The sequence below is a fragment of the Peromyscus leucopus genome, chromosome 6 (assembly GCF_004664715.2).
Source record: "Peromyscus leucopus breed LL Stock chromosome 6, UCI_PerLeu_2.1, whole genome shotgun sequence".
In the NCBI taxonomy this organism is placed as follows: Eukaryota; Metazoa; Chordata; class Mammalia; order Rodentia; family Cricetidae; genus Peromyscus; species Peromyscus leucopus.
In genome coordinates this window covers 70,182,580-70,203,330 of record NC_051068.1, presented here as the reverse complement: position 1 = coordinate 70,203,330, position 20,751 = coordinate 70,182,580, and the positions used below count along the sequence as shown (strand labels likewise).

General features: G+C 40.8%; 1 protein-coding gene across 1 annotated transcript in view; it reads left to right on the top strand.

Annotated features, from left to right (window-relative positions):
* The window catches only part of Rprd2 (regulation of nuclear pre-mRNA domain containing 2), a 59,347-nt gene that overhangs the window by 21,164 nt on the left and 17,432 nt on the right, over window positions 1–20,751 (top strand). The window contains 6 exon segments of the mRNA XM_028856271.2: window positions 8,442–8,571; window positions 12,213–12,313; window positions 13,216–13,290; window positions 14,568–14,620; window positions 15,479–15,605; window positions 18,594–18,769. Of these exon segments, the coding sequence (XP_028712104.2) occupies window positions 8,442–8,571; window positions 12,213–12,313; window positions 13,216–13,290; window positions 14,568–14,620; window positions 15,479–15,605; window positions 18,594–18,769 (662 nt within the window).

Here is a 20,751-nt window from a genome sequence, read left to right as displayed (position 1 = left end):
GTACCCACTCTGTGATCAGACCATGATCTTGTGAAACGAAATTGTATGGGAATTGTAATCTTATGGCTTTTGTGGGGTTTTCCTTTAAAAGCCCCCATGTGGCTACAGTAAGAGGCGACTCTTGCTCTTTGAAGCAGAGTTTGCCGACTATACAGCCGCATCAATAAACACCTCTTGCTATTGCATCAACTGGACCAGAGTCTGGGTTCTTGGGGCGCCCATTTGAGACCCAAGATTTTGGGGTCTAACATATTTAATTTTATGTGTATGAGTGTTTCGCTTACATGTATGTCTGTGTACTGCATGTGTGCCTAGTGCTCACAGAGGTCAGAATGGGACATCAGATCCCCAAGAACTGGACTAAAACGTAGTGAGATTCTTGTGATATGTATAAGCTTTAAGAGTGCAATTGAGGGCTGGAGAGATGGCTCAGAGGTTAGGAGCACTGGCTATTCTTCCAGAGGTTCTGAATTCAATTCCTGGCAACTACATGGTGCCTCACAGCCATCTAGAATGAGATCTGGTGCCCTCTTTTGGTATGAAGGCATACATGCGGACAGAGCACTGTATACATAATAAATAAACCTAAAAAAAAAAAAAAAAAAAAAAAAAAAAAAAAAAAAGAGTGCAGTTTGAGCCAGGCAGTGGTGGTAAACGCTTTTTTTTTTTTTTTTTTTTTTTTGAGACAGGGTTTCTCTGTGTAGTTTCCTGAGAAGCAGAGCCAGGCAGATCTCTGTGAATTCGAAGCCAACCTGGTCTACAGAGTGATCCAGGATAGGCGCCAAAACTACACAGAGAAACCCTGTCTCGAAAAAAAAACAAAACAAAGAAAAAGAGTGCAGTTACCAGGTTAAAAAGGTGCTTAGCGCTTAATAAAAATACTGGCTGCTCTTTCAGAGGACCTGGGTTCAATTCCTGTACCTATATTGGGGTTCACAACTGTCTAACACAGTTTCTTTGGCTTCTGAGGGCACCAGGCATGCACATGGTACACAGACATACACGCAGGCAAAACACCCATACACATTTAAAAAAAAGCCCACAAGAGTGTAGTTACTGCCGGGCGGTGGTGGCGCACACCTTTAATCCCAGCACTCGGGAGGCAGAGCCAGGCGGATCTCTGTGAGTTCGAGGCCAGCCTGGACTACAGAGTGAGTTCCAGGAAAGGCGCAAAGCTACACAGAGAAACCCTGACTCGAAAAACCAAAAAAAAAAAAAAAAAAAAGGGGGGGGGAAGTGTAGTTACCAAGGTGTTTGTAAGAGAATTGATGTATTCTAAGTCTACAATGGAAAAGCTTTATGGATTATCTTGTCTATAGCAGCTGTCTTAGGGTTTCTATTGCTGTGAAAAGACATCATTACCACGGCAACTCTTACCAATAAAACAATTAATTGGGGTGGCTCGCTTACAGTTTCAGAGGTTCAGTCCATTGTCATCATGGTGGGGAACATGGCGAGTGCAGGCTGATGTGGTGCTGGAGGAGTAGCTGAGAGTCCTACATCTTGCAGGCATCAGGAAGTCACTGACACTGGGTGGTACCCGAGCATAGGAAACCTAAAGCCCACAGTGACACACTTCCTCCAACAAGGCCACACCTCCTAATAGTGCCACTTGCTGTGAGATTATGGGGGCCAGTTCCATTTAAAGTACTACAGCAGGCATATTATGTTTCTCTTTACTAATGTCATACTGGTAGTAATAGTACTCACTGAAGATGAGAAAAAGAGGAAATGTAGCCCAGCACTGGGAGGCAGAAGCAGGCAAATACCTGTTAGACTAGCCAGGACTACATAGTGAGATCCTGCCTTAAAGAAAAAAAGAGGGCTGGAGAGATGACTCAGAGGTTAAGAGCACTGGCTGCTCTTCTAGAGGACCTGAGTTCAATTCCCAGCAACAGCATGGTGGCTCACAACCATCTGTAATGAGATCTGGTGCCTCTTCTGGCATGTAGGCAGAACATTGTATTCATAATAAGTAAATAAATCTTAAAAAAAAAAAGTAAAGAAAAGATAAAATGTGGTTTTAGCACTGTGAGAAGTAGAGGGGTGATAAAGAAATTGTGTTTCCAAGTAATTTATACCTTAGCTAAAAACAATGCTAACATGTAGAATGGTTCATGACATTAAATGGGAGAGAGCAGGGTTAGTACTTACCGGGTGTGAGATCCGCCTGTCTTTATCACTGGGGTGGGTCACAGACGTGCCTAGCCATCTCTGACTTTTACATGGGTACTGTGAATTCAAACTCAGAACGTCATGCTTGTGCAGCAAGCACTATTACCCATAAGTCATCTCCCTAGTCCCTGGACTGCTGTTTTCTTTTGTTTTCATTCATTCATTCATTCCGTTTCATTCATTCATTCATTTGTGTGTGTGTATGAGAGAGAGAAAGAGACAGACGGACAGACAGACATGTGTGGCGGTCAGAGAATGACTTGGTGGTTCTCTCTTTCCACCATGTGGGTCCCAGCAAGTGGACTCAGGTGCGCAGGCTTGGCAGCAAGTACCTTTACCCTATGAACCATCTCGATGGCCCTTGAACTAATGTCTTAAAAAGTTTAGACTACTTTGAATTTTAGGTTGGATATGGTTCCCCTTTTCAATGTATATTAAAATTAACTAAGGACTTAGGTTCTATAAATGTGACATGAGATTAGACTTGAAAGTGTCTGAAATTGTTTGCTAATTAGAGTATCCACAATATTCATTCATTCATTCATTTTCAAGACAGGGTCTCTCTGTGTAGTTCTGGCTATCCTAGAACTCGCTATGTAAGTCATGTTGGCCTTGAACTTACAGAGATCCACTTGAATCTGTCTCCCAAGTACTAGGTCTAAAGGCATGTGCCAGCATACCCAGTTTATTTTTTTCTCATAAAAATCTTGCTAAGAAATATGAGAATAAGCTGGGGTGCGGGTGGTGGCTTTAATCACAGCACTTGGGGGGCAGAGCCAGGTGGATCTCTGTGAGTTCGAGATGGCCTGGGCTACAGAGTAAGTTCCAGGAAAGACGCCAAGCTACACAGAGAAACCCCGTCTCGAAAAACCAAAAAAAGAAAGTAAAAAGAAAAGAAAAAGAAATATGAGAATATACAGTGTAATTGATAGTATTTCATTCATTCAGCAAGTAAACAGTTAAATTTCTTAAATATTTGTTGGCATACTAACAACAAATTTAGGGAAAAAATTGCATTTTCATGTTGCTCTATCTCTTTGTCTTTGTAAAGATACTTGTTTTTCCATTTATTAGTATTTCTCTATGGTCCCAGATTTCTTTCTGTTTAATTGCCTTTGACCATTTAAAAATTTACTATTACTGCTACTACTACTACTATTATTATTATTATTATTATTATTATTATTATTATTATTGGATGTGTATGGGTGTTTTGCCTGCATGTATGTCTGTGTACCATGTTTGTGTCTATAGAAGCCAAAATCAGATCCCCTAGGGTTGTGTGAGCTGCTACGTGGGTGCTGGAAATCTAATTCTGGTCCTCTGGAAGAAGAACCAGTGCTCTTAACCAAGGAACCATCTCTCTAGCCCCCACTTGACCTTTTTTCTTTTTAAAAGTTTATTTATTTATTTACTGTGTTTGTGTAAGTGCCTGAATAGGTATGTACCATGTGTCTGCAGTATTCAAAGTGTGGCTGTAAGAGATCTCAGGTAGTCACAAGCAGTCGTGAACCTTGGTCTTCTAGAAGAGGAGCAATTGCCCTTAGCTGCTGAGCCATCTCTCAGTTTTGCCCCTGAACGTTTTTGACAGGTAGACATAAAATACTAATATTACCATGTTAAAAGTTACCCAGTCTTGCAGTGACGCACGCCTTTAATCCCAGCACTTGGGAGGCAGAGGCAGGTGGATCTCTGTGAGTTTGAGGCCAGCCTGGTCTACAGAGCGAGGTCCAGGACAGGCACCGAAACTACACAGAGAAACCCTGTCTCAAAAAAAAAAAAAAAAAAAAAAAAAAAAAAAAAAAAAAAAGTTATCCAGTCTTTCTGCTACCAGGCTAACAGTTTTAATCAGTAGTCCAGTGTTTGGGAATGTAGCCAATTCAATTGTAGCCAATGTGCTTGCTTAGGGTGCTTCACAGAGCCCTGGATTTGATCCCCAGCACCACATAAAACTGGGCAGGGTGGTAGGGAAGTAGAGAGGCAGGAGGTTCAGCTCAAGGTTATCCTTAAATACATAATAAATTGAGGCCAGCTTGGACCATATAAGACTCTATCTCAAACAAACAAAACCAATAACCCTCATTTTTCTGTTAACCCCTTTCTACATTTCCATAGTGATTAAAAAAATTAAAAAAACGCTTGAGTGCTTAGCTTTCTTTTTTTTTTTTTTTTTGGTTTTTCGAGACATGCGTAAGCTAAAGCCCAGGCTGCCTCGAACTCACAGAGATTGCCTCTGAGTGCTGGGATTTGATGCTTAGCTTTAGAGTGTTGAGTGGTTAATGTGACAACAGTGACTTTGTATCTAGATTTATTTCTGCTGTAGCTTCCCTACCTTAGACAGGGTCTCAGCCCTGTTTAACCTATGCTACCAGAAGCCTTAGGGGGTGACTAACCAAGATAAATTAAGGCTACTTATTTTGTTTATTGTCTTTTTCCCTGTATTTGTCTTCTCATTTTCCTTCATTTGTCCATTTAAAAAATAGAAACTGAAGTATGGTGGCACACTCTGGAGGCTGAAATAGGACAATTCCAAATTCAAGGGACAGCCTGGGCAAATTTAGAGTCTGTCTCAAGATACAAAAAAGGGGGAAAAAATTGAAAGGGCTAGGCTAGGTATAACTGGTAGATTGCTTACCTAGCAAGAACAAGACCCTGATACATGGATATAGGAGAACACCCTATAATTTTAGCATTTAGAGATCAGTGGTTCAAAGGACAGCCTGAGCTAATTTAGCAAGACCTCTGGCTCAAAAAGCATGATAGACAAATAAAAAAATAGATACAGAGAACTAGTTAGAATCCAACAGTAAGTAAAACAGGCAAAACCCTTGCTCCCAGTCAAACCTGAGTCTTAGTAATCTTGGTGTTTTCTTTAAAAGACAGATCTAAGTCCTGGCTACCCTTAGACCAGGCTGACCTTGAACTCAGAGATCCACCTGCCCCTACTCATCACTCTTAGTGTAGGTATTTGACCATGGAGCTATACCTCTAGTCCAGTTTGGAGGGCTTAAAGTTCTTGAGAGGAGGAAAGACAGGTGAAAAATAAATCAAACATAACATATTAAGAAGTTACTTTTGAAGTTTGAAATTCAAGCTCATACCTGTAATCCAAGAGTTTAAATTTCAAATTTTAAAAACACTTTACTGTGTACCTTTACCCACGTTCTCCAGTTATTAATATTTTAGGAGTTTTGTTGTTTTGAGACAGGGTCCTATATGCCCCAGGATAACCTCACGCTTGCTATGTATCACAAGGCTGACCCTGCAATTTTAATCTTCTTGCCTTTGTTCACTCACTCCCTAGGACTGGGAAACAGGAATGTGCCCCCACACTTGGCAGGGTGTTTGGCTTTTTGATTTGGAGGTTGGGAGTTTTGCTGCTGCTGGTCTGTCTTTGTTTTGTTTTGAACTGTTTAATTGTCCAGTGTCTTTCAGGCTTCCACTAAGGGTGTCAGAATTCCTCTGGGTAATGAGATGGGGATTCGTCAATTGTTTTAACAGAAGATAATTCTCCTTTTATTGGTTTCTACTTTGTTTATAAAATAGCATGTAAGCTTATGTCTCAAGAATGAGAGTGCTGGAGTACTGTAGAGGGTATCATGGATGGTATATTGTGAAATACTTCTTAGAGCAAATGAGAGAAGGTGCTGCTGAAGGTCATGAGGAGGAATTGTTAACACTAGGGTCCCAGTTGAGAAAGGAAACTTAGCTCATAGGACTTTAGTTCCCTTCTTGGTAGACTTTTTCTTAAGTAGAATCTAACAGGAGAATTAAAGGTGCAGCAAAACCTGGTAGCACACACCTGTAACACTGGTGTTTGGGAGGTGGAGTCAGGAGGATCAGGGGTTTGTGGCCAGCTTGGGCTATGCAAGACTACCTCAAAAACAGGAATGAACTCTGGAGGTAGAGGCAGGCAGATAGATCTCTAGAGTTTGAAGCCAGCCTGGTCTACCCACCAAATTCCAGGCCTATATAGTGAGACCTTGTGTCTTAGTCATTGTGTGGTTGCTGTGAAGAGACACAGTGAGCAAGGCAACTGGAAGCACGTGAAGGCTTGTTTGTAGTGTCAGAGGCTTGGTCCCTTATCACTGTGGCAGGGAGCTTGGTGGTGAAAAAGCCTGATCCACAGGAGAGGAGGGGTAGTGGGGGAGGGAGGGAGGGAGGGAGACTGACTCACTCTGATTGGGCCACCCCCAAAGCCCACCCCCAGTGACACACTTCCTCCAACAAGGCCACATCTCCTAATCTTTTTTTGTTTGTTTGTTTGTTTTTGTTTTTCCAGACAGAGTTTCTCTGTGTAGCCCAGGCTATCCTGGAACTCACTCTGTAGCCCAGCCTGGCCTCGAACTCACAGAGATCTGCCTGCCTCTGTCTCCCAAGTGCTGGGATTAAAGGTGTGCACCACCTCCCCTCTCTCTTTTTTTTTTTTTTCCTTTTATTTTATTTTACAATACCATTCAGTTCTACATATCAGCCATGGGTTCCCCTGTTCTCCCCCCTTCCACCCCTCCCCTCCCCCCAGGCCACCCCCCATTCCCACCTCCTCCAGGGCAAAGCCTCCCCCGAGGACTGCGATCAACCTGGTAGACTCAGTCCAGGCAGGTCCAGTCCCCTCCTCCCAGACTGAGCCAAGTGTCCCTGCATAAGCTCCAGGTTTCAAACAGTCAACTCATGCAACGAGCCCAGGACTTGGTCCCACTGCCTAGTTGCCTCCCAAACAGATCAAACCAATCAACTGTCTCACCTATTCAGAGGGCCTGATCCAGCAGGGGGCCCCTCAGCCTTTGGTTCATAGTTCATGTGTTTCCATTTGTTTGGCTATTTTTTTTTCCAATAATTGAGTTAAAACCGAAATTTATTATAAGCCACAGTCGTCCTAGGGACCTCCATGCTATATATATAGCCTTCATGGTTCTATACCACCTCCCCTCTTAATCCTTCTAATTTTGTCAAAGATTTCTATTCTCTGGTGACTAAGCATTCAAATATATGACCCTATGGGGACCGTTCTTATTCAACCACCAATACTTTGTCTCAAAAAAAGAAAAAGAGAGAAACAGAAAAGAAAGGGATAGAGAAATGGTGCATGTGCATACCTTCAGGCTAAACACAAAATAAAATTATTAAATCTAATTTTTAAAAAAAATCAGCAAAGAAAGGTACAGTAAAAGCATTCATTTAGACTAATCTAAATTTAGGTTTTTGTTGAATGCATGTTCTAGAACACTAAATTAGGTAGAGAAGGAAAAGAAAATGAGGAATTTGATAAGAGTAATTTAAATAATGTATCAAATACTCTGGAATTAATCTAAAGTGAATTCTAAAGGAGGCTGAGGAGTTTGAAAACAAACTGATGTCTGATGAAGTTGTAGAACCAGTGTAGTGGGAATAGGAGAGTATGCAAAGAGAAGGGGCTGTGGGGAGAAACATGGATCATCTGTGTGAATATTGGAATTGCCCCACATGTAACAGTGAATCTTAGGTAGGTTGAGCCTTGGAAAAGCTTACCCTTCATGTATATATGGAGTCAAATTATCCCCAGAACACTGTAACATAGAAAATTAAAGTAACTTCAGCCAGTAAACGAGAGGACTTGGACTTAGGTGCTATGTGAGTAGTGTTTGGATTGGTTGATCTAGGAATCTGTGTATAACATACTATTAAACATTATTTACACAATTGATTTCTGATTCGAGTTTGGTGTTGCACTTTTTATACTGGCCTTGATATTTTTGTAACAAACTGAGTTTTTTATTCAACCCTTTTTTGTTTTTGTTTTTGTTTTTTTGGTTTTCACATAGTTGGAGAAACAACTTTATTTTGTCTTAGCATGTCAAAGCCACTAAAGGATTTTTTTTCCTTTAGTGCCAAACATCTACAGAGTGAGGTGGTCTACTTGAAGAATACCATGAACATAAATTTAACCTCAAATGGTTAGGGTTTTAGTACATTTAATAAATTAATCTATTAGTTAATTGTTTATTATTCACTATTTCATTCATGTAATTAGTTCATATAAAAATGCTTAACTGGGGCTGGAGAGATGCTCAGAGTTTGGGAACACTGGCTGCTCTGATGCCCTCTCCTGGTCTCCATGGACACTGCATGCATATGATGAAACTGCATGCATATGATGTACATACAAGCAGGCAGAACACCCATAAGCTTAAAATAATGTAATAAAAGATTAGCTCTTTGAAAACAATAAATTTGGAACAAGTTGCACTAAGTATAAAGTAACTTTTTTTATTGTCTTTCATCTCCAGCTACTTATCCCCACCGGTTGAATCTCTTTTATCTTGCTAATGACGTCATACAGAATTGCAAAAGGAAAAATGCAATCATATTCCGAGAATCATTTGCTGATGTGCTTCCTGAAGCGGCTGCTCTAGTGAAGTAAGTAAATCCTTACTGTGCTTTGGGATTTAAGAAGAATGAAATTTTTTCTTTTCTTTTTCCATTCATTTAGCAAGAACTTGAATAGTTGTGCATATTTCAAGATCCAAATAAAATATTTTGTCCATGGCCAGTAGTGGCACATGGGGAGCAGAATCAGGTGGATCTCTTGAATTTGAGGCTATCAGGCTATACAATGAGACCTTATCTCAAAAAAGCAAAAAAAAAAAAGGGGGGGGGGAGGGGATTTCAATTCTTCATCTCTGTTCGCATTTGTAGTTTAATTTTTAGTGTTCTTCAGCTTACAGACTTTTGAGACAGGGTTTCTCTGTGTAGCCTTGCGCCTTTCCTGGATCTCGCTCTGTAGACCAGGCTGGCCTCAAACTCACAAAGATCCACCTGCCTCTGCCTCCCCGAGTGCTGGGACTTTTTTAAATAATGAAAGAATCTCGGCATGAAAATATGAGAAGAAATGGAAGTATAGTCTGTCTGTTCTAGTTAGGATCTCTGTGAGTTTGATGTCAGCCTGGTCTACAAAGTGAGTCCCAGGGCTACACAGAGAAACCCTGTCTCAAAAAAACCAACCAAACAAACAAAAAACTGCCAGGCAGTTTTTTAATTTTACACTTTAGTGTACATATACTTTGATAGATGGGCTAAAAAGTTATGGTTCTTTTTTGTCTTTTGATGGATATAGTAGGATGTTAGAATATTCTCTCATTCTTTTGTCCTTATTTTTTGTTTTGAGATCGTACCAGTTTGATTCCTCCTTTTTCTTTTCTCTCTTCTTCCTCCTCCACCTTATCTCTTTCTCTTTTTTTTCCTTTGGATTTTTATCTTGTGGGTCTGTGTTACATTTTGTTTTTCTGAGACAGTCTCTTCACATGACCCTGACAGTCCTGGAACTCACTGTGTAGAACAGACTGGCCTTGATTAGAACTCCACCTGTCTCTGCCTCCCTGGTGCTAGGATTAAGGCATACACTACCCTGCTTAGCCCATGTTTTGTTTTGTTTTTTGGTTTTTTAGTTTTTTCGAGACAGGGTTTCTCAGTGTAGCTTCGGTGCGTGTACTGGATCTTGATCTGTAGACCAGGCTGGCCTTGAACTCACAGAGATCTGCCTGGCTCTGCCTCCTGAGTGCTGGGATTAAAAGTGTGACCACCACTGCCCGGCCCCATGTTTTGTTTTTAAAGGCATAGTCTTGCTATATATCCCAGGCTAGCCTTTAACTAGCATCCTGGTTGCTGATGTTACAGGCATATACTTCCATGATTGCTCATTGATTCTTCTTTTTGAGGGGTGGTACTTTTAAAATTTATTTATTTTTATTTTATATGTGTATTTTGCTTGTATATACGGCAGTGTGTGATCAGGCTGGAATCCTCTTCTTAGAACACATGTTGTAGTATGGAGTTGATTCATGCTTATTTTTCAATAAACCTTAAACGGAAAAAGCCCAGTATTTCTGTCCTAGTGCAGTTATTCTGGGTTTCGTTCGTATTCTGTTTTGTTTTGGTGCTGAGGATGGAGTCAGGGCCTTCTGTGTGAGCTCTCTCGCTAAACCAGTGCTCTGTACTGTGCTTCATCCCAGTTCTTCGTTTTTGATTTGTTAAACTTCTGTTTATGTAGATGGATATTACGCGCGCGCGCACGCACGCACGCACGCACGCACACACACGCACAGACACACGCCTGGTGCTAGTGGAGTCCAGAAGAGGTCATCAGATCCTCTAGGACTGGAATTACAGACAGTTGTGAGCCCTATGTGGGTGACAGGAACTGGGACAGGTCCTCTGCAAGAACAGGAAGCACTTTGACCTGCTCAGCTGTCTCTCCAGCACCATTTGTTTTATTAGTACATTTACTTACTTGTGTATTGGGTACCTGTGCCCCAGCATGCATGTGGAGGTCAGAGGACAACTTTCAGGAGTCAATTCTCTTGTCCCACTATGTGGGTCCCAGGAATAGAGCTCAGGTCACCAGGCTTGGTGAGTTGTCTTTACCCTCTGAGCCATCTTGCTCCCCTTGTTTTCTTTTTAAGTGGGGTTCTCATTGTAGTCAACACGACTTCAAAATCATGATCCTTCTGCCTCAGCCTCCCTTGACCCCATCGTAACTTAATTGAATTTTGCTTTTTTGATCAAGCTTTTTAAAATTGTTTTTTAATTTCTTTGTCTTTTTTTTTTCTTTCTTTTTTTCTCTTTTTTTTTTTTTTTTGCGAGGGGCGGGGATTGTTTTGTTTTGAGTAGCCCTGGCTGTTCTGGAACTCACTATGTAGACCAGGCTGGCCTCAAACTCACAGAGAACCGCCTGCCTCTGCCTCCTAAGTGCTGGGATTAAAGGTTCATGTTGTCAATGGCCGACTTAAATTTCTTTTTATGCCAAACATAGTGGTCTATACTTTTAATCCCTGGATTTGGGAGGTAGAGGTGGCTCTCTGAGTTACAGGCCAGCCAGTGACACAGAGTGAGACCCTGTCTCAAAAATACATCTTGCTCTCCATGTAAGTGTCTGTGTGAGTATATGCACCATGTGTGGGGTCTCCATGAAGGCCAGAAGAGGGTGTTGGATCCCTGGAGCTGGTTATAGGCAATTGTAAGCTGCCCAAGGTCCGTGCTGGAACCCACCTTGGGGTCTCTGCAAGAGCAGTACAGTCTTAACTGCTGTGCTCTCTCTAGCCCCATGTTTTTATTTTGTTAGATTCAGCTTTTCCTTTGGAATGCCAAGTGTGTCAAGTGTTGACTAAATCTTTGTATTTCAAGATCATCACAAGGAGGAAATTTTCCTTAGCAACAAACTATGTAGGAAAAAATATTTAAAAGTATACACATGGCTAGAGAATTGGCTTAGTAAATAGTACTTGCTGGTCTTCCAGAAGACCAAGATTTGGTTACCAGCACCCACATGGTGACTCACAACGATCCGTAGCTCTAGTTCCAAGATATCCAACACCCACTTCTGTCCTCCTTGGGCAGCAGGTACATATACATGCAGACAAATTACAGAAAGTAAAATAAATAAGTAGATCTCTTCTCAAAATAAAAAAAATAGACAACACAAGAAGTTTTCTTGATAGTAAATTGTTGGTAACTATTCACAGATTTCAAGTTTGAGGGTAGGTCAGCTTTTTTTTGGAGGGGAAGAGGGTTTTGGTTTTTTATTTTTATTTTATTTTTATTTTTTTAAAAGATTTATTTATTTATTATGTATACAGTGTTCTGCCTGCACAAATGTCTGTAGGCCAGAAGAGGGTGCCAGATATCATTGCAGATGGTTGTGAGCCACCATGTGGTTGCTGGGAATTGAACTCAGGACCTCTGGAAGAACAGTCAGTGCTCTCAACCTCTGAGCCTTCTCTCCAGCCCCTTTTATTTTTATTTTTTATTTTTTCGAGACAGGGTCTCTCTGTGTTGTTTTGGTGCTTGTCCTGGATCTCGCTCTGTAGCCCAGGCTGGCCTTGAACTCACAGAGATCCGCCTGGTTCTGCCTCCTGAGTGCACACCCACTCCACCCCCCTCCACTCCCCCAGGCTGAAAAGAGGGTTTTGAGACAGGGTTTCTCTTTGTTTTGGTGCCTGTCCTAGGATTAAAGTCATGCACCACCACTGCCTGGTTGTATTTTATATTTACTTTTCTTCCAGGGATCCATCTGTCTCTAAGTCAATAGAGCGAATCTTTAAAATCTGGGAAGATAGAAATGTGTACCCAGAAGACATGATTGTGGCATTGAGAGAAGCATTAAGTAAGTTCCTTTTCTTTCCTGAAAGAATTTAAAGTCAATCTTTACAATTCTGTCTGTATCCATAGCTCTATTTCTGTTGTATAATACTAAAGGGGTGAAGGGATGTGGCCTGATTTGTTTAAGATTAAATACATAAAAATATGAATAACTGGACTCAATAGAATTGATTGGGATAGGTAGTTTGATCTTTGTGTCTGCTGATTAAAAATATCAAACATGTTAGGTGATGATAGTCATCTGGTTATTTTCATGTATTTGCTTTCCTTAAGTCTTTAAAACTGTTCATTGGCTGTGTTAAATAAATACTGCTCTGTCTTCTTACTGTTGGGGAAATTTTGGGCATGGTTTCACATTTTTAAGTTGTTTGGTGGTGAGCATGCTTGTATATTCTCCAAGCTCCATTTGGCTTAGATTTTCAGTAATTACATATCCATTCTTTTTTTTTTTTTTTTTTTTTTTTGGTGTGTGTGTGTGTGTGTGTGTGTTTTAAGTAAACTAGTTTTTACATATAAGATTTATGTAATTAATCGGCAAATAGAAGTTGATGATAATTATTGCTATGGTCATCATTTCACTAGAAATTTGCTTTTAAAAGAACACCTTCTAAGAAGCTGTTGAATCCTTCATATGAGTTTGTGTTCTGTTTGAAAGTAACTTATTTTTAGCCTCTGCTTTATTCTTTTTCAGAACTGGAGGTTTCATTACTCGTAGAAATTACATTTATTTAATAGCTTCTTAGATTTGGTGGGTGTTTTCTGGTTTTGTTTTTATAAAAATAAAAGAAACGAAAGAAACTACACAGTCTTGGATTGCCTTTTTTCATGCTCCAACTTTGGCACTGAAGTGGACAGACAGAACAACTCCCCATAATGCCAGACTGCCAAAACTGCAATGTTTTCCAGGTACCTCTTTCAAAACTCAGAAGCAGCTGAAAGAAAATCTGAACAAACCGAGTAAGCAGTGGAAGAAATCACAAAGTAAGGAACAAAATCTCAACTAATATAAAATTACCTCCTCCTTTTGGAGCAGAAGAAAATGTAGACCGTTTGACAGCGTACCTGGCATAAACCATGGGCAAGCATGTGTTCCCAGGCCTGGGAGGTTCCCAGTGACTTAGACTAATCAAGCCAGCATGAAGTTACTTCTTTTAAAAACTACTTTTAAACAGAGGAAATGCAGAAAAAGGGTTTTAATTGAGCGAAGATCCAAGAGTAGTTGGGGGATTGAAAGAAGAAAAAAAAAAAGCTTTCTAGTACCCAGGCTAATTTCCACATTCAGAGATGTGCGAAGTTAGAGGCGACTGGTATTACACCACAGAGCTGAAGAGGAGACTAGGCATTAAGAAGCATTTCTTTGGGAGTCATGAAAGCCTGCAGATTTGGGGATACATTCTACCAGATTAGACATGGGCCTCCAGTTTCGGCCAGAAACTCATTCTCTATCTGGAGCTCCTGTTGTGTTTGTCCTATTTACCCAGCATGATATCGAGGGAGTGGAATGCTGCATGTTATAGACTGCTGTGGGCAAATGAGGAATATCGAGAGACTGGAAGGTTTGGAGGGGACAAGGTGAAGGACAGTGGAGATTTGGGAGGTGAAACGAGAGTTGGGATGTTTTCCTCCATCAAGCATATGGTACTCATCGCGGTTAAGGGAGTCCTGGCATCCTTTTGTCATACATTGCATGCTTAGGAACAACGGGAGCCATCAGTTTGGCCAAAGTTCAATTGCAGTGATAATGCATTTAGACCTTTTGTTGCTATGAACTAAGTCAGCTGAAAAAAAAAGTCCAAACTTAACCAGATGGGAGTTGATAAATAATTTTCTTCAGCTGGTGCTCAGGATTAATTGGATGTCTTTTTCCTGGACACTCTTTCATTGAGATATTGAGATTTTTCTTATACTTGATGAGACCAGGAGAAGGAGGTGCTTCATGTACCTACCTCCGTGTCTCCAAATCATTAATTCTGGGACTTAACAATTCTGTTGGAGGTAAGTGGGTTGGACTTATCTAAATAGTTTATTTTTCTATTGGCCATATTTAGGAGTATTTAAATTTCATAGTCAATTGTTTTACTGCAGTATTATACTATGATTTATGTGTGCATGGCCTGCTGTATGTTTGCAGACTACACCCTTAACTCTACTCAGATTTTTTCCTGGATTTGGTCAAGTCTTTGTGCTTAATGAAAAGCACAAAGAATGAAAAATCATTCTTAATAATGATTTTTTTTTTTTTTAATTTCATTCAACAGCATCCACGAATCCAAAAGCTGCTCTCAAATCTAAGATAGTTGCTGAGTTTCGGGTAAGTTACAGAATTTGTTAAGTATACCAAAAATCATTTATTCACCTTTCAAGCCACAGTTTCTCGTCATCCTTACATCTGCTCTCATGCACATGGGGAATCCGAATAGGATGAGATTACCTAGAGTTCTGTTTCTCTAGTGGAAACACAACCTTCTAAAACATTGCCAGTTAAGCTCTGTGTGTAGTGTATGTTACCAGGGAGCCTTCTTTTTTAATTTAGTGCTACTAAATTAAAATTTTCTTAGAACATCACAAGACTAAATATCTAATTAAATTTAAGGAGGGTGGGAGGGGTTGTTTCGGTGCTAACCTGTATCCAGGAATTAACTTGAATAATTAGGGACTGAGGAGATGGTCACCAAGCCTGCTAACCTGAGAGATTCCTGGAGGCCGCACGATGAAAGGAGAGAGCTGACTTCTGAAAGAGTTATCCTCTGACCCCTGCACATGCACCGTGCACCGTGCACCTGTGTGCCTACAAATATGTGCTGATTATAAAATAAATTAGAAGTTAAAAACATTTTTAATTTCAATCAAAGGGTTTTGTGTTATAACTTGGTGGTTGTGATTGTGAAGGCTAATCCTAGCAGTCAGGAGGCGGGGACAAATTTGAGACCAGCCTGGTCTGTGAAGCAAGGGCTACATAGTAAGACTTCAGAAACCTTAAAAGTAAGTTAAGTGTGTAGCTAAGAATATAGTTTTGACATGAGAATTGAAGATTAATTTCTATGGCTCTGAGGAAAATTAAAAAACATTTTTTTTTCCCTCTTAGGACTTTGGTAGTCATTAGTCTTCTATATCTAGGGAGAGAATGTTTGATCTTCTCTGATAAAAATTGACTGTGGTCTGTGTTCAGTCTCAGGCCCTCATTGAAGAGTTGTTGACATACAAACGCTCAGAAGATCAGATAGAATTGAAGGAGAAACAGTTATCAACTATGAGAGTGGATGTTTGCAGCACCGAAACTCTCAAGTGTTTGAAAGGTAACAGACGCATCCTTCTCAATAAAAGAGCTCAAGGAGCCAGGTGGTGGTGGTGCACACCTTTGGTCCCAGCACTAGGATGACAGAGGTAGTTGAATCTTTGTGAGTTCAAGGCTAGCCTGGTCTACAGAGTGGGTTCCAGGACAGCCAGAGTTACACAGAGAAACTCTGTCTTGTAAAAAAACAAAACAAAACAAAAAAAATGGGTTGGGGATTTAGCTTAGTGGTAGAAGGCCCTGGGTTCAATCCTCAGCTACAAAGGGGGAAAAAAAAACTGCACACACACACATACACATTATATATATCTCAAAGTTTTTTTTTTTTTTCTGTTTAAAGAGAAGGGGGGAAGAATCCCCACCCTCTTCAGGTAAAACAGTTTTCAGAAGCAATTATGTTCCATGAGGTAGCAGTTTGATTTGTATAAACCTCATAAATAAATAAATTCCCCTTAGGGGGTAGGTTTTCTGAGGTCTTTTTTGGGGGTGGTTAAGATTTATTTATTTTACTTTATATGTATCACTATTTTGCCAGAATATCTGTATGTGCATCACATCTGTGCCTGGTGCCTACAGAGAGGCCAAAGGACATTGGGTTCCCTGGGCTGGAATTAAGGGTGGTTGTAAGCCACCATATAAATGCTAGAAACAGAACCCAGGACCCTCACAAGAGCAGCAAATGCTCTTAGACCCTGAACCATCTCTCCAGCCCTGTTTTTTCTTTTTGGAGGCAGGGAGTTATTTGTTTGTTAAAGGATTCCACTGTGTATACCAGGCTAGTCTTGAACTCAAAAAGATCTACCCACCTCCACCTCCCATGTACCACCACACCTAGCTTTGTATATCAGTTCTTACTCTTCTCACTTTCTTGCTATAGTGAGTTAGATATAAACAATTTTGCTTCCCCTTTGTGGTTAATTGGTTTGATTATATTTTTTTGTAAGGTTATTCTATTGTCTTGTAAAGTCTAGTTAATTCCTCTCCTTTTTTATATTACGAGTTGTATATAATAATACTCATAATTTATTAGAAGATAAGCCTCCTACAGTCAGAGATTATCTTTTACTTGACTCTTTCTGTACTCTAATGCTTGAACAAATACACATAATATGAATTTGATACATATCTTTGAAATAATGATGATATTCATTTTTATGTCTATTTAGCTCCTGTACTGTGCTTTATTTTTATTTAATTATTTATAGAATAACAATATTTTACTAGAACATAAGTTTTTTGTTGTTGTTGTTTGTTTGGTTTTTGGTGTTTCTGTATAGACCAGGCTGGCCTTGAACTTACTCTGTAGACCAGGCTGGCCTTGAACTCATAGAGATCTGCCTGCCTCTGTCTCCGCCTCTAGAGTGCCAGGATTAAAGTCGTAAAACATAAGATTTATAGAAGTTTCCAGATAAGCCACACAAAATAGTCATAAACTCTACATCCCCACCACACCCCAAGAGGAAAATCTACACTTGATAACAAAGTCATAATGATTGTGAGGGCTGTGGTATTTGATTAATGTTCCCATTTTGGTTCTAACAATCAAGCTTGAGCAAGCTACTAATGGTGAACCTACACTGTCTACATAAAGTTAGACTTGGCTAGAGAACATATTCTAAAGAACTAGTTAGCCAGGCGATGGTGGCGCATGCCTTTAATCCCAGCACTCGGGAGGCAGAGCCAGGCAGATCTCTGTGAGTTCAAGGCCAGCTTGGGCTACAGAGTGAGCTACAGGACAGGCACCAAAACTATACAGAGAAACCCTGTCTTGAAAACAAAACAAAAAAAGAACTGGGTAGCTGTGTTTAACCATTGCAACTAGGGCCTATAAAGAGGGGGAAGGGAAGTAGACCATTTAGACAAATTAGAGCAAGATCAGCAGTACCCTGTAGATAATCAGCCCTACTATCTGCCTTCCACAGTGCTTTGTACTTGAACGATGATGGGGGAAAAGAATACAAGCAGGACATGCTCTTTTTAAACAGTTTATAGCAACTCAGATGGTGTTTGCCTCTGCTCATGTTTTACAACAGTGACATGAATTTGGTAATAGGCATTAGTCACCAAAGATGAAGATGCCTGGGCTTTTATTCTGTAATGTTTCTAAGGGTGTATCCATTGAATATGAGCAAAAAGTCTTGGCAGAACAGTGATAATATACTTGCTGATCAGAGTGACTTGAATATTACCCGTTGAATTCAGCCCTGTCTACTGCACCATACTTTAACTTGAACATGGGCCATCTATATAATCCCAATCCTGTAAAGCTCTGTCCTACCCTCGAGAAAGCTGAGGCCTCTGGAAGAGATTAGTAGCTTGCTTAAGTCGCATAGCTGATGAAAGGCAAAGACAGGATGAATGCCCGTGTCCACAGCTCTACTCCAGCAAGCACTGGGAAGGAATCATCCTGATTTACGGACGCCTCTCCGAGAAGAGTGCAGACTGTTGTAGGAGGTGACTTGACTTCTGAGCACCTTAGTGAGGCCTTCTGCACTGCAGAAAGTGGATACAAGTGAAAAGGATGGAGCTTCATTCCGATATCCTTGAGGAGGAATATGGCTAAAACGAGTAACCAGTGGGGCCAGAGAGATGGGTCAGTGGTTAAGAGCATTTGCTGTCTTTCCAGAGAACTTGGATTCAGTTCCCAGCACTCATGCTGGGTGACTCACCACCATTGGCCTCTGATTCCAGTTCCAGGGCATCCAAGGGCACGCATGTGGAACGTATACATGTAAATAGTTGCCCATACACATAAAATTTAAAAATAAATGTTTGGTTGGTTAGTTGGTTTTTCGAGACAAAGTCTCTCTGTGAAACAATCCTGGCTATCCTGGATCTCGCTCTGTAGACCAGGCTGGCCTCGAACTCACAGAGATCCACCTGCCTCTGCCTCCCGAGTGCTGGGATTAAAGGCGTGCGCCACCACCGCCCGGCTAAGATTAATGTTTTTACTTTTCTAATTTTGAAATAAATACTTTCTCCATTTTTTTAGACAAAACAGGGGGAAAGAAGTTCTCCAAAGAATTTGAAGAAGCAAGTTCAAAGCTGGAGGAGTTTGTGAATGGGTTAGATAAGCAGGTGAAAAACGGGCCCTCACTAACAGAAGCGCTAGAAAATGCTGGAATTTTCTATGAAGCTCAGTACAAGGAAGTGAAAGTGGTGGCCAATGTAAGTAACTGCAGCTGTCTTGTGTTAAGTGCTTCCTGTGGGTCAGACACGGGTCACACAGGGTGACCGACACCAGACACAGATGAGGAAGGAGGTACTCCTGAATGTTAGTGTCCTTGTCGAAGACACGGTAGCTGGTGAAAAGTGGTGCTGGTTACATTAAGACATGGGTCCCTCAGACACTGACACTCATGAATGTCCTAACCATTGTGCGTTAGTATTTCTTTTTCTTCCCCCTTTTCCGTGTGCGTGTGCGTGTGCGTGCGTGCGTGACTCATTCATGTGAATGACTAGAGATATTTTTGTAATTTTTAACGTGGAAGTGGTCAAGGAAGCAAAGATTTGATAATTCAGGGTGCTGGAGTGAAATGGATTTCTTGCGGGGGTGGGGAGGTACCATGATCCCTCCACCTAAGTCATGCATACTCACAAAGACAGAATACGTAAACATATGGAAGTTTGGGGACTTTATTCCCATAGGGGATAGACCTTAAGAAAAGCCTGCAATCATTTCCTAGAATGTTTTAATTAAAGGTTTCAGTTTCAACTAAGAAGTGATTTCCTCCAACCTCTAGACAGGCCTGGGTTACCATAGTAACTCATCTAACAGTCCCTCTGCTTTTGATTGTTTGCTTATCATGCCTTGATGTTCTTTTTTCCTCTTTTTTCCTTTTCTTTTTTAGAAGTTCACAGTATTATAGAGTGAAAATTAAGACTCGAAATATATGCGGCTAACACACATATGACTCTGAACTTGGACTGTATTGGTATTGGGGCCGTGAGATGACTTAGGGCATGAAGGCCTTTGCTGCCAGCTCCGATAACCTGCATTCGGTCCCTGGGCATGATAGGAGCAAACCAGCTTTCCCACGGGTTTTCCTCAGACCTCTCTGTGTCTGCTGTAGTGCGCACACCCGTGAGCCCACTCCCAAAGTCAGTGTAGTCTATATAGCACTTAATGAAATACATAGCTATTGTTATAGAAATACACTGTAAATTATATGTATGCATTTATACATACATGTGTATATGCAGAGGGAGGAAGCAGGGGGAGAATGGTGTGAGTGAGTGTGTGTGTGTGTGTGTGTGTGTGTGTGTGTGTGTGTGTGTGTGTGAGTGTGTGTGTGAGAAAAGCTGGGCAGTGGTAGCTCACACCTTGAATTCCAACACTGGGAGGCAGAGATGCAGGTGGATCTCTGAATTTGAGGTCAGCCTGGTCTACAGAGTGAGTTCCAGGACAGCTAGAGATACACAGAGAAACCTTGTCTTGAAAAACAAATAAAACAAAAAAAATTACTTTGGTGCTTGTCCTGGATCCGACTCCTGAGTGCTGGCAATTATTTATTCTTAATTGGGTGTTAACGTGTGTGCGCGTGGGGGGGCACTTTTGGAAGTCAGTTCTCTTCTACCTGTGCATTCCAGGAAGCAAACTTCAGGTGCCAGGTGTGGCAGCAAGTACCTTATCTGCTGAAATTCCCAGGCCTTCAGGAAATCTCATTTTAAAAAAGGAAAAAGAAAATATCATGAAGGAAAACAAAATTAAAAAAAATTTTTTTGAACCAATTCTATCCTTCCTCTTGTCATAGTATCTATCTTTTGAGGCTCTAACTTTTGTTTTCCTACATTAAAAAGACTGTTAAAAGCTCTACTGAATAGCATACTTTCATTTTGTGTCCTTTTGAATGAACACTCAATTTTTTACACTGTTCCCCAAAATCAGAACCTCAAAGAAAAGAGCCCCGCTGACATGAGCTTAGCTTTCCTTGTGGCCTCACTGGTGTTCCTCACTTCAAGTTTGGATGCCCAGCACTTTCCAATACCTTTCAATAGGTGTACATTTGTATCTTTATTTTTACTTTATGTACATGCATATACATTTGTGCACTGCATTCGTCTAGAAGAAGGTGTCAGGTCCCCTGGAACTGGAGTTACATATGGTTATCATTGGCCATATGGATTCTGGGGATTGAACCTGTGTCCTC